General features: G+C 36.3%; 3 protein-coding genes across 5 annotated transcripts; 2 read left to right on the top strand and 1 right to left on the bottom strand.

The window, feature by feature from the left end:
- Positions 1-1314: 1314 nt before the first annotated feature.
- LOC116141706 (enoyl-[acyl-carrier-protein] reductase [NADH], chloroplastic-like) lies at positions 1315-4229 on the bottom strand. Its single transcript, XM_031427183.1, has 12 exons — positions 3920-4229; positions 3295-3404; positions 3135-3190; positions 2965-3049; positions 2840-2887; positions 2466-2540; positions 2278-2389; positions 2114-2165; positions 1967-2018; positions 1802-1859; positions 1632-1730; positions 1315-1536 (listed from the first exon to the last, which is right to left on the bottom strand). The coding sequence occupies exons 1-12, from the start codon at positions 4194-4196 to the stop codon at positions 1382-1384; spliced, it is 1179 nt and encodes a 392-aa protein (XP_031283043.1). The 5' UTR covers positions 4197-4229; the 3' UTR covers positions 1315-1381.
- Positions 4230-4479: 250 nt separating this feature from the next.
- Positions 4480-5773, top strand: LOC116141691 (probable RNA-binding protein ARP1; the record flags this gene model as incomplete). Its single annotated transcript, XM_031427164.1, has 4 exons — positions 4480-4622; positions 4714-4756; positions 5092-5329; positions 5685-5773. Coding segments are annotated over 4 exons (444 nt in total), but the record flags the coding sequence as incomplete, so codon positions are not given.
- Positions 5774-9070: 3297 nt separating this feature from the next.
- LOC116141627 lies at positions 9071-14103 on the top strand. 3 transcript variants are annotated; one of them, XR_004129822.1, is made up of 3 exons: positions 9071-13030; positions 13634-13725; positions 13969-14103. XR_004129822.1 is itself a non-coding variant. In XM_031427108.1 (3 exons), exons 1-2 carry the CDS (start codon positions 9395-9397, stop codon positions 12989-12991), a joined length of 3486 nt encoding a protein of 1161 aa, XP_031282968.1. In that variant the 5' UTR covers positions 9072-9394; the 3' UTR covers positions 12992-13030; positions 13634-13915. The 3 variants fall into 3 exon arrangements, 2 of the variants coding, with proteins under 2 accessions (XP_031282967.1, XP_031282968.1); XM_031427108.1 differs by lacking the exon at positions 13969-14103 and having other exon boundaries at positions 9072-10094; positions 10206-13030; positions 13634-13915; XM_031427107.1 differs by lacking the exon at positions 13969-14103 and having other exon boundaries at positions 13634-13915.

The raw sequence follows: 14103 nt of genomic DNA, 5'->3' as shown, positions 1-14103 counted from the left end.
AATATAAAATATTAATTATAACAGTAAATTACTTGATGAACAGATATTGGTCAATGTAAATTAAAAAGATAGTTTTTATAAAGGAAACTTTTGTGTGTTTAGTCTTTTTGTGAGTAGTTAGGTTTTGGAAATCTCATCAACTCAATATTTAAATTTATTAACTAATTTTATCAATTCAATATTCAAATATATCAATAAATTTTATCAATTCAATCTTTAAAAAAATATTAATTTTTTGATATTATTTACAAATTTTGGATGTTTGATTGAATTTATATGAATAGTAAAAATGTCATTTTTGTACTAATTTAAACAGAATATTTTAATAGTTTGTAGGGTGACATTTCTTAAATTAACGAGTGTTTACTAGAACAAGGTTAAACACATCAAGGTTAAAATCATAATTCTACAATTACAGAAAATCAAACATATGAGAGTTTACTTAAAAAAAAAAAAAAAAAAAAAAAAACCCTTTCTATAAATTTATGAAATTTAAAGAGAATTGATTAAAATTCATTGTTTGCATAAATCTTAAACCCTTTCTATAAATTTATGAAATTTAAAGAGAATTGATTAAAATTCATTGTTTGCATAAATCTAAATTTAAGAAAAGACAAGGATAATAACTGATAAAACTGGTGATACAAATAAAATAAAATATATTTGTATAAATTTATCAACTTTTAACCTACAATAATCATAAGTTTACAACCTTTTTTCACCGACTTTTTTTCATAGTTTTCAACATGATAGTTGATCATTAATTAGTTTGTAAATGGACAGACTCATTTTATAATGAGCTTCTACATCGAAAATTGTAAAATTAAATTGTAAACCTAATATTATTCCTTAACGTATAGTGTGAAGAAAACAATAAATTAATAAAAGTTGTGGAAAAGAAAGCATCTTGTGGACCATTTGTAATTTTCAAGCTACCTAGGGTTTAAATTCTTTTTTTATAATCCAAAAATCCCTGACCTTATGTTATGAGACTCGATTCAAAATTGGAACCCGCCAAACTTTATATAATATTTGACAAACAGAAAACAATGACCTTTACCGATACAGATACTCATGAAGGGACTTACAGCCCAAATCATGTGAGAGCATTTCCTTCGTTGGGTGTTATCGATACAAATATCTTAATTGGAGCTCAGTACTTTTGAAACATAATTAGACCCTTTAACTTACATGTTCTAGTTGGCATGGCACTAACATTAAACACATTATTAAAAGTTGTTAATTTGACAACAATCTCAATCAAACAAAGCCTCATAAAATATTACAACCCCTAAAGCAAAAACACTAAAAAAAAACTAACTCGAAATCCCGCCGCAATCTAGCCACCCTAGGGAAGAGAAAATATGTTGCCATTGTAACACTAGTGCTTGCTTTTTGGAATGTTAAGGTCCTTAAATATTGGACTGTCAACTCCCACTCCCATCGCGTTAAGACCGTTGTCGACGTATATGACAGCACCAGTGATTGCAGATGCCAAAGGTGATGCTAAGAAGGCGGCTGTGTTCCCGACCTCATCTGTTTTCATTGGTTTGTTAAACTCAGTAATCTTGTTCGACAAATAGCACAAGCAGAAAATGAAATTAAGATAGGGAATAAGTTCCAGCAGATACCTGCTGATAGTTCTTTCTGCAGTGGTGCATTCTCAAATGAATATTCAATCATTGTGTCGATGAATCCAATTGCTTTTGCTGCACGACTTCCTAGCGGACCTGCAGGACAAAATAATATGTTGCATGTTCTCAAAAAAGAAGTCTAAAAACGAATGGTGTTGCAAAGATACCAGCAGATATGGCATTGACCCTGATTTTGTGTTTTCTTCCTGCTTCAAAAGCAAGCACCTGAATGATCAAGTAAAGGAAGAAAATGAATCGACTTTATACACGAATTTAAGGAGCAGTGATTAGAATGAATGTGAACCATGAGTAGAGAAGAAATAAGAACTCACTCTTGTGTCACTCTCTAGTGCAGCTTTAGCAGAACTCATGCCACCACCGTATCTGTTTTGAAATAGTTCAAAAAATGTGTCAAATGAAAAAGTAGTGATAACTCCACATTCATCGATAATCGAATGATCGATGCACATCAAACATACCCTGGAATGATCCTCTCGGAAGCAATGTATGTAAGAGAAATTGATGAACCACCTATATCAGTAAAAATGAATTTAGATTCTAGAAATGCGTCTTGTTGTATTTATCATGTATTGAGATATGTGGAGAGGAAAAAACAGGCAGATTATAGAGTCAAGAAGCATGCCTGGATTCATTATTGGAACAAAATGCTTGAGTAAGGAAACATAAGAGTAACTTGAAGCTGATACAGCTGCAAGATATCCCTTCCTCGACGTCTCCAGCAGAGGTTTACTCACCTGGTAAGGAGATCATTTATTGTCAAATACAAAAAATAATGGTTTACAGAGATTCCTTATACAGAAACTTTAGTACCTCTGGTCCATTGGCAAGTGAATGCACAAGGATGTCAATGCTGCCAAAATCCTGTTTCACGGATTCAGCAACTTCCTGCAACACATTCAAAAGCAACCAAACATTAAAAAATCATGCCGAGTGACAGTAGCAATTATAATGATGGTAGAAAGAAAAATGCGTGTATTTTAAAATTTTGAGCAGTTAAATAGTGAATGACTTATAGGAAACAAAATAAAGCAAAATGCTGATCATAACGTTAGATGTGAAACTAAATTACATATCAAATTAATCTTTCAGTCAGAAAATGGTCAATGACTTATTCAATAACAATGGCAACATTACAAAATTCTCAACGACAAATGATAAGGAAAGAAAAAATATGGTTTATATACCTTAACAGTCCACTTAGATGACGCTGCATAACGCTTATTTGCTTTCACCTACACAAAATGACAGGATAAGAAAATGTTTATCGTAAATTCTTCACGTATTTTACAGTAACTGCACACATCCTTACATCTTCAGGCACATCCTCAGGGCTGTCATAGACTGCATCTAGGGGATATACTTTGGTGATTTCCATCAAAGAACCATCTGGCAACCTGAAACATCAAAATTATTTCAGCCGAGCCATTCATCAAGAATTGACCCATTATAATGTCGCATAAACCAAGATTAATAACTTACACACGTGATCCATCAAACTTTCCACGTCGCAGACTGGTTTCAAAAATGTTCAAAGCCTAAACAAGAAATGTAAGTAAATGAACATCCCTTTACCGAGCTTGAAAAACATCAGATTATTTGAAAATGAGGAGAAAATAAGAATGAAGGTTTAGTGTCTTACAGGCACCCATGTCCCCACCAAAATTTCCGCACCAGCAGCAGCAAGAGATTTTGCTATAGCCCAACCGTATCCATTGTCATCAGCTACACCAGCAATAAATGCCTTCTTACCTGAAGACACCAGTACCAGAGTTAGTTTGGGAGGTTTAACTTTTAATGATCGATAGAACATCAGTGTTAAAGTGGATAAACAATGACTAATTCAACTTCAACATGATAACAGTTGAACTGTTTGAAGAGATTCTGTTACAACATTGATATTTAATAGCTCCATGTAAAGACATCAGCTACCCACAACAAGAGCAAACTTATGATTCTTTCACTAGTTTATAACTATATAGATCCATTGATTGCGTTCGGGATGAAGCAGGTTTAAGCACAGAATTAGCATAAGGATATCATGTTAATGGTTCCTCTTCACACTTTTGAAAGATCAAATGAGCATGTAGGGCTTACTTAAAGAGAATTCTGGGACAAACACACAATATATGTCCTTGCAACAACTTAAAAAGATAGCAAAATCATTCTAAATACAAAACATTACAACTTCAGATAAATAAATAATAAAAGAAATTTAAATTTTGTCCGAGCAATGAAAAATTCGAGGAAGATGAATAAGAACAAACCTCTCAAGTCAATTGGCAACCCAGATACAGGCTTGCTATCACTAGATTCAGCTGCTGCTTTTGTAACAACCTTGTCAAGTTTTACCGAAGATGACATAAAACTCCGGTGGAGAGGTTGCACAGATGACATGTGACAAGCACTTGCAAGGTTGGCCCATGAGGCTTTCTGAGAATTTCCAGCAACAAAGGCAACACCTGCCTTGACAGCTCTGTGAGAAGTTGAAACACACGGCCTCACCGCCGCCATCTGAAGGCTGGAAGCTGCTGTTGCTGCCATTTTCAACGAACCAACTCTCGCAGAGGAAAATAAATACCTGCAAAATAAACGAGGTTTTGAACCATAAAACTATCACCAAAAAGAAAAAAAGAAAAAAAAGAAAAGCGTACTATATCAAGAATACAGCATAACGATTGAAACTATTCAAGTCATAGACTGTTTGTCATCAAGATTTCAAAAAAAAAATCTTTTCGGAATTCGTTGTCTTCGTAAGAAGTACGTTGGAGGATGGGATTTTAGTAGGTGGATATTATATGTAACTTTATGTGGTGGGTTCTAATGATTTGATGTAAATCATGAAGGATCAAACGTTGGACCGAGGTCCACGTCAGCAGCGCCGGCAAATCATGTGCAGTGGTACTACCCACCTGGCACACCAACAGCACCATTTCATCATCAGCATCAGCAGCCAGTTCCTTTCTATGGGTATATGTCCCACTTTCACTTTTGTTTCCTTTGGGATGTATTTCATTAAGGTAGACATTGTCTTACCGGATTATTTCACTGTTATATTCAGGTACTCTCCGACCTACATTGCTACTGATGTCAGTTACAATCATGTAAGTTAACGATCTGGAATATGATTAGATAAAACTGCACTCTCATCGTGATTCATGTGTCCTCACTGATCTACCGTGTGATGCAAAGCACATGGGTATTAGTTTTGAAAAATTTGCCATTGATTAATGCTAATGATAAGCGATAGTGACCCCACAATTAAGTGGCCCTCTCGTGAATATAAAAATCAAAATCCTTTATTGCCGTTTGTTGTATTATCTAGCCCTTACTAACGGCCAAGTAAATAGTGCCAATCATGATCAGACGGTGAAGAATCAATTTGGAAAAATATAGTAACGTTCAATTGGTTTTGTTTTTTGTGTGGTGTGGTGCACAGAAGTTGAGTTACACTGGCGGGTCCTACATGAACGGGCATTACTCACAGCCACAGGTGTATACGGGGCAAGCTATTATGGGTGCCAACACACTGATGCCAATGTACCCTCTGTATCATTTCCATCAATCACAGACAATGGGCTTACCGGCCCACATCTTCCCACCTACAACAGCGGGGCCCATGACAACGGTCCCTACTATGATGTCAAAACCTGCATCAATTGCTGCTCCTAACACAGGTACTTAATCATTGATTGATTTTATTCTACATCCGCCACACTCGATTGCATGCCAAACCTAGTAAACGCCTGTAACAAGTAACAATGTCATCCTTGAGTTGAGGTTAACTAAACTGTAACTGATACTCTGATACTGATAGGCACCAAAAAGTTTCCTAACTAAACCTTAGGGACGAATATGTTATTTTTCCTGGATCAATTTAGCACGTGGATCTCTTCTTGGGTTTGAATTGAAGTTTTACCCATTTGCCAACTGGCGCCCTTCAGGAATAGCATCACTCACATGATAAAGTCTGATTGACCATTATTTTAATTAAATTGAAAATAAAAATAAAAACTGATATTACAAAAACAGTTTGTTTGGCTGTGGAATAGGTAGTACAGTTGGCGGAGGTGAAAAGGCATAAAAGGGGTTGTAGGTGAGCTGGCAGTAACATGGCAATGCAATGCAAGAGAAGAAAATGGAAGAAGAAGAAGCTGCTCAGAACAAAGATTATTATTATATGATCTGTTGTGGCTATTTCTTTCCAATAATTTTTAATTTTAATTTTCATTTAATTTATTCTTATTTTTATTAATTAGGTGTTTGATAAGATTCTTTAATCCTCTTTCTTTCTAACATCTAAGCTGTGAAGAAGCATATTATTACCATAACTAAAAACAATGTAAGAGAAACTCGTGTATTCAACTTTGCCTTGCCATGTCTTATTTTCAAATGGAATCCACCTGGGCTGTTTGAGTCCGGCCCATCTGAGGCCCATTTCTACAATACTCTGTGCAGCTTCGATTTTTTCACAAGGCCCATTCATAACAATAATAAATAATGGAAGATTTTTTGTCTAAAAGTGAAAAGAGGGTGAGACTCTTGTTTTAGATTATCTAACTTTGTTTAACTGAAAATAATTTTCTTTCTCTTCTTCTCATTTTTCCCTCATTTCAATTTGAAAATTAATCCACCCAAGGCCATCACCGTGTGCCAGCAACCGCCACTAGTTGAAAAGGCGCACGACTGGTAGGATTTAGCTGGTTATACACCGATCTGATCGGAAACAATTAGATCTACGGCCAAATTCTGGTCGAGATCTGGTCGTTGACAATCAGATTTTGGCCGTACATCTGACCAAAGATTATCATATCGGTGCACGATCAACTAGATCCAGTCGATCATGCATCGATCTAGCGACTGTCAACTGTCGTTCGACGATGGTGGCCGACGGCCAACTATTCTCTTAGGTGGTTGGGGTGCTTTAGTTAATTTTTGAATTTTTATTGTGGGGTGTTTAGCTAAATTAACAAATATAGAGGGTTAAAATAGTTAAAATATTTTTTAAAAATGTACCAAACAACTATTCTACCTTAAAAACCTTTTAAAAAATGTAATAAACAACTATTCAGCATTTTTTCCAAACTCTAATATAATTTTAAGATATTTTAACAAATATATTTTCAAATTCAAATTTATTTGATTTAACTCAACTCAACTCAAAACATTTTTTCCCAATAATGTTTTTCAAAAAGTGTAACAAATTGAGCCCTAATAATTGCATAAGATCTACATGAATAAGTCGGATGCAGCGCCAATTAATATTTATCTCAATGACATTAATAATTTATTGCCAAGATTTTAGAAATAAATACAGTAAAACCTCTCCCTATAGTCATAATGGTGAGATTAATTAATTTTATTATTATAAAGAGGTTATAACTTAATAGAGGTGTGGTAACAAAAATTTCTTTATAATTCATGTTTTAGTACAATATTGGGATTTTAATTGATGTTTTAATACTATTAAGATTTAAATTCAGCACTTCAATTACCTACTTTTGAAACGGATAGAATATCGTGTCTTGAAACCAAAAAAGATAAATGTCCTTGATGAAATTGTAAATGCAGTTGCTGCATGGTCAAATTGACGTGAAACCACAAATTATTGCTAATTGTTTTAATCATTACAAAATTATGCAACAAATTGATGTGAAACCACATACTATTGCCAATTATTTTAATCATTACAAAATTATGCAGCAAATTGATGTGAAACCACATACTATTGTCAATTGTTTTAATCATTATCAAATTAGGATCTCCGATGTTTATGAATTGCAAGTTACAAATGAAATGGACGAAGAGAATCAAAGACTTATTATAGAATTTAGTGATTATATTCGACAACTTTATTACACTAATCGAATGGATATTAATGTCTTTCTCAATAATTCAAATGAGCAATAAGTCATGTGTGCTTTAACTAAAAAAAAAATCATTATTATAATTAGACAAGAAGATAAAGAAAATAATCATAAGGATGATAATACAAAAATAAAAAAAGTTTTGGGCCAAAAAGCTTTAAACATACCTGAGAAACTAAAAATATTTGGCTTCAACAAGAAGATGTTTATGTTAGCGAGTAATCTACCTGCAAGTTAAAAGATATAGCAACAACTCTAAAGCATAAATCTTTATCTCAAATAACTTTAAATAAATATTTTATTTTATCTTAAACCTTTAATGTATTATAATAAATTTTTTTTTTTGTAATGTATAAATAATAATTACTATGTGAAAGTAACTTTTTCTAATAACCTTAATTATAATATCTTAAATTATGAATTTGTTTTTAATTGTGAATAATATATTATATATATATATATATATATATATTTTTGTGTGTGTGTTTTGTTGTTGCTGTAATTAATAATTCACGTACTGAAGTCACAGACTCACATAAAGTCAGAGTGACATAATAAGCTTTATCAACATACTCAAGGCAATGAAGAAAATAAAGAAATCCCTCATCCAAAACCTTCATCCTATCACTCACAAACGCTAACCCGTACGCCTTTGTCTGTCATAAAACTGTGACGTAACAAAATTAAATTCTAATACGTAGTTCAATTCTATTGACCTTCTTCATCTTCTGGTGACAAAAAAACTCTAGTAGTAGTGTGCAATATGTTTTTAACTTCTCAGGTGCTTACAGTATTATTATTTTTTACAATTAAATATAAAAACGATCATTAAATTAGTAATTCATATTTATAATATGTATTTTCAAAAAAGAAAATAAAAATAAAAATTAGAAAGCTCAAGACGAGGCCTGAGAGTCTGAGACTATGACAATCACTAAAAAGTGAAAGACAAGAACTATTATGTTCGGGTTTTGTTCAATTCCTTAGATCTCTTAACTATCATTTTCTATGCTCAAAACGCAAACACCTGTGTCTAAAACCCAAACCCTCGCCTTTCACTGCTCAGAAGATCTACAGGGTACACTCTTTAATCTCTTTCTGTAATTTTACTGCGTAAACTTTTGATCTTTGCCTTTTATTTGCTTTAAATATCCGGATAACTTGCAAATTTACTTTCTTTGTATGTCTATTAGGTTTGTCGATTTTTTGTACTTACAGCATGTTAGGTTTTTTTTTTTTTTTTTTTTTCAAAGAAGCTGTCTTTGATGATTTTGAAACATACCCAGATATTTTTTACATGGAGGAGGCAAAGACAAGGATGTTTCTCTTTCTAGGATAATTTGGAAGAGTCTATAGTACTGTTAATAAACAGGTTGCTGGTGAAAGTGAGACTCGGGTTGAGTCTTAGTTGTCTAGGTTCCGGCTCCGGTTGGTCGGTTGAGGGTCTACTGGTGAGTGGCTCTGGTGGTGGAGAGGATACGATGATGGAGGTTGGGGGTGTTTGTGTAATGATGGTACTTCACAGGTTGGGGGTGAGGAGAATTTAAACAGTGAAGAGATTTGTGATCGTGGTGGGCCTGGTGAAGCTAGTGCTCGAGAGATTTGACAAGTCCAGGTGGTGGGGATGATGTAGCTGGTGATTTGGGTACAAGGGGAATTGGGGTTTCTGTTGGTGAAGCATCATCAAATGACAGATTGGAGACGGAGGTTGAAGGGCCTGTTGCGGAGGAGAGCGTGGAGAAAAATAAGGAGGTGGTTGGAGGTGAGGCTGAGGGTGATGTAGCTGATGAAAAACCTTCAAGAAAAGTTGATTCTGTGAATCATGAGGTTCAAAATTTGGGAATTGGAACTGGGGTTGAAGAGTTTAAGGCAATTATGAGTTTAACAGGTGGAGAAACCCAAATCCCTCACATGGAGGAGACAGTGGCGGGTGCTGGGGAAGAGGACCTGGAGAGAGGACTTCTTGGGGATAATGTTGAGAGAGGTAGTGGAATGGTTGGTACTGCAGGAAGTGAAGCACAGGGCAAAGGAGCCGAAAACGGGGTAGAATCTTCTGCAGTGGTGTCTGGTACTTTGGAGAGAGAAACACAAGTTGTGGTGGAAGTTGTTACAGAGAATAAAAATTATTTAGGAAAAGAATTGGATAAGAATGCTAGGCAAGATAGTGAATCGAACGGTGCTAGAGATGATGCACATCAAGTTGTGGAGACGCAGAGATTGGGGGTTTTGGATGATGAAATATGGAATCCTGGTATTGAAACTGCAGATGCAGGTTTTGCTGCAATCTTGGAAGAGTCCAGTGCACCTGCCCAGGTTGTTGAGGAGGATGCAGTGGTGGTTAGTGAAGAGGCTTTGGATTCCCAAAAAAATACTACTAGTAGCCCGGCTGTAGAGGGTATTTCTTCTAGTTCAGAAGAAAAACAAATTCCAATGGCCGAGACAGATGATGGAGGAACTGGAAAAGATGCTATTGTTAATGCTAACCCTAATTCCCTGGATGAACAAGTTCCAGTTGCTGTTAGGGGGGAAGTTTCAGCGACGGATCAAGGGGAATATATGTGTACCACCATGGAAGGTATGGATACTGATACTTTCGATGAAAATTTAAGTTTTTCACTGGAAGAACTGCAGGGACATGTGGAGAAAGCCGATGGAAGCACTGAAAATCACTGCAATGTTTGTGCAGATTCAACATCCTCTTTTCAGCCAACCCAGGTGGTTGGAGGTGAAGACGTGGCAATGGCCAGAAAGGTGCATCCTAATTTTGAGGAAGCCCAACAGTTGAAGCTGGAAGAGAATTTAGATCAGGGAACTGCTCTTGTTGGTTCAAATATAGAACAAATGAATGGAATTGAAAAACAAGTTGGTAATGCTAAATTGGATGGGATGTTATCTTGCTCTGGAAATATTCAGAACAATAAGGATGAGACACTGTGCACGGGCAGTGAATTAGATACCCAAGTCTCTGGCAGAGAGAACAAAATTTCTTCCATGGACAATAAGGAGGCTTTAAATGATGCCAAACCAGATAATTCAGATGGAAGGAAAGAGATATTAATTCAAAAACATCTGACAGAGGTTGTGACGGATGGTGGTAGCGCTGAAAATCAAAGAAATGCATGTTTGGATTCAACATCTACAGTACAAACAGCACTTGAGGTTGTTAGTGGTGAGGCTATGACTGTGGATGACAGTCCAAAATATGCGAATGTGGAAGTTCCACGTCTGCGCTCTTCTGATGTTGATGCTACTCTATCCTGCTCAGGAAATGAGCAGAGCTTTAATGCCGAGGTAGTTTGTGGAAGTACAGAAATGGATATCCAAGTCATGAATGGGGGTGAAGTTGCTCCAAAGGACAGTAAACAAGTTCTGGATTCCAATGTTGGAGGTCTGGAGCCCGCTGATTTTTATGAAGTTGATTCAACTGCAGGGCAAGAAATGCAAGTTGAAGAACAAGTTATTGATGCCGAGCAGGTTGATTTGCATGGAGCAGAGGAAATGGAAGTTGAAGAACCAGATAGTGAACAGGGTGCTATACATGGAGCAGAGGAGAAATTTGTTAAACGGACAACTGTGAAGGCTGGAAACTTAGTGAAATCCCATCAAGCTAGTTATCAGTTGTCCCTAGAGGATAAAGGAGAGTTTGATGTGTTTGATTTGGTCTGGGGTAAAGTGAGGAGCCATCCATGGTGGCCTGGACAGATTTTTGATCCTTCTGATGCATCTGAGAAGGCGATGAAGTATTATAAGAAGGACTGTTTTCTGGTAGCATATTTTGGGGATCGAACATTTGCTTGGGTTGATGCATCTCAGCTAAAGCCCTTCTATTCACATTTCTCCCAGGTAGAGAAGCAGAGCAATGCAGAAGTATTTCAGAATGCTGTCAATTGTACTCTAGAAGAAGTCTCCAGACGTGTGGAGTTGGAGCTAGCTTGCTCTTGCATACCAAAGGATGCTTATGATGATATCAGATTGCAAATTGTTGAGAATGCTGGAATCCGACAAGAGTCGAGTGTGAGAGATGGGGTAAATGAATTTGCTGGTGTTCAATCTTTTCAACCTGATAAATTAGTTGAATATATGACAGCATTAGCACAGTCTCCATCTTCTGGGGCTGACCGACTTGAGCTTGTGGTATCTAAGGCTCAGTTGTTGTCCTTCTATCGTTTAAAGGGGTATTATCAGCTACCTGAATTCCAATTTTGTGGAGGTTTGGTAGAAAACGGTGTGGATGCTTTTCACTTTGAGGACAAGATGGATGCAACTACTTTTAGTAAGGATGATGAGCTTATTCACTCTGGCCAGGAGATTTCTGGAACTCAAAGAAGCTCATATCATAAGCGTAAACACAATTTGAAGGATAGCATATACCCTAGAAAGGAGAGAAGCTTGTCTGAGTTGATGAGTGGTTCATTTGATTCTCTAGATGACGATGAATTCGGTACTAGCAAGGTGGTTTCACCATCTTCTGGAAAGAGGCGGAAGGTGGTTGATTCTACTGGTGATGACTCATTGCAAGATGTGAGAAAAACTATTTCCCTTGCAAAAGTATCTGCCACCCAATCTCACGTTCCTAAACCATCCTTCAAAATAGGTGAATGCATACGTAGAGTTGCTAGCCAAATGACCGGGTCTCCATCTATCCTGAAGAGTAATAGTGAGAGGTTGCAGAAATTTGATGGAGATGGAGCGGATGTTTCATTTGAGAATTTTGAGGATGCAGAAGGAAAGAAAAGGATTCTTCCTGCAGATTATTCGTCACTAGATGATTTGCTATCTCAACTTCATTTGGCAGCACGAGATCCCATGAAAGGATACAGTTTTCTGAATACTATTACTGGTTTCTTCTCTGATTTCAGGAATTCAATAATTTTAAGCCGGCCTGTGGATAAAGCAGGTGGTAAAAGGAAAAAATCTTCTCACTCGATTATTGGGTCTCCAGAAACTTTTGAATTTGAGGATATGAGTGACACTTATTGGACAGACAGGGTAATCCAAAATGGTGCTGAAGAGCAACCATCAAGTAGAAATGGCAGAGGATATCAAATTGTTCCTGTTGAACTGGGGAAACCTGCTCAAAAGAGTCGTAGATTATCTTCTAGGAAGCAACATTCTGTTGCCAATCAGGATCTGGCCCCTCCAAAACCGCCTGGCTATGTCGATGAGAATTCACCTGCAGAACTTATATTGAACTTCCCTGAGGTAGACTGCATTCCTTCAGAGACAAACCTGAATAAGATATTTAGGCGCTTTGGACCATTGAAGGAATCTGAGACAGAAATTGATGAGGAAACTAGCCGTGCCAGAGTGGTTTTTAGGAAATGTTCTGATGCAGAAGTTGCTTCCAGTAGTGCTGCCAAGTTTAATATCTTTGGATCAATGGTTGTAAATTATCAGATCAGCTATATTGTATCTGTACCATTTAAAACTTCACCCATTGTCACAACCTTAGGTGAGGAATATGCAACGTGATGTCCAAACGTGCAATTTGAGTTTTGATGTGAACTTCAGGTATATTTTTGCCCTTGGACTGAAATTTTCTTACTGTTTATGTTGTGGTTCTTGAATTTTGGGTCATAATTTGCATGACTAGAACATGTTTAAATACTCCCTGTCAAAGAGAGGTAGTCAGCTATTTAATGTACTCTTTTACTTTTGTTTCCTGTCAAATGAAGTAGTATTGGTGTCAGTTCTTAAGGACAGCAGAAATCGGAGGACTATGTTACTGACCCTAAATTGTAGTAGTAGGAATTGATGTTATTTTACTTTTCTATAGCTTAGAAAAGTGATCCTTGGATTAGTTGGGTGGGACATTTGTCTGATATATTAACTTTTAAGGTGAGTGAGAGCTTCTTTTATTTGTTTAGTCTCTGAAACCATCTTGAAACATTTCCTTCATGTATTGCTGAATATTGTTACTTGAGAAAGTTGATGTTTGTTAAAAGGGTTTGATCCACTTATGTGCTAGAGGCCTAACTAAGATTGATGTTGATCCAATAACCGTTGCTGTAATGCTATATGTTGCAACCTTTAGTTCTTCTCTTTTCATCTTTTGGCTTCACTGTTAACTAACTGGTCGAACTTTTTATTCATTAATTAATGAATATGTTTTAGGAAAGAGCCGACCCTAAAGGATATAGGCGGAAACAGTGCTGATGATAACAATGCTAAATGGCATATGCTGATTAAACTGGCCGCTAGAGAAGGTAACCAGACTCTTAGTTCATCTAGTTATCCGCTATTTCTACGCTCGGGATTTGTCTTTTGTTGAGTTAAACTCAGATTCCTGATGTTATGTCGTTAGAAATCGGTCAGTGTAATATATTAACTATGCTGTTCTTGAGGATTAAAGATTCCATTGCAAATCATATTGCATATCTATCATTTTCTGCTTGAGCCTTTTGCTTTGTATATGGTGGTTGTTGGTCACTGTCAATACTTTGGTGAAGGGCCTATGCTTTTGCGGTCTACTTGAGTTATGCCAAGCATTGGCTACATTGTGGGTTCACAAACATGATGGGTGCGTTCGTTCAAGATTTTCCTCTCGTACCTTTACTAGTCTTGGGCGTACAAGCATGGAAAGC

Source organism: Pistacia vera, unplaced genomic scaffold, assembly GCF_008641045.1.
Source record: "Pistacia vera cultivar Batoury unplaced genomic scaffold, PisVer_v2 Contig40, whole genome shotgun sequence".
Classification (NCBI taxonomy): Eukaryota; Viridiplantae; Streptophyta; class Magnoliopsida; order Sapindales; family Anacardiaceae; genus Pistacia; species Pistacia vera.
This window is presented reverse-complemented; position numbering and strand designations above follow the sequence as displayed.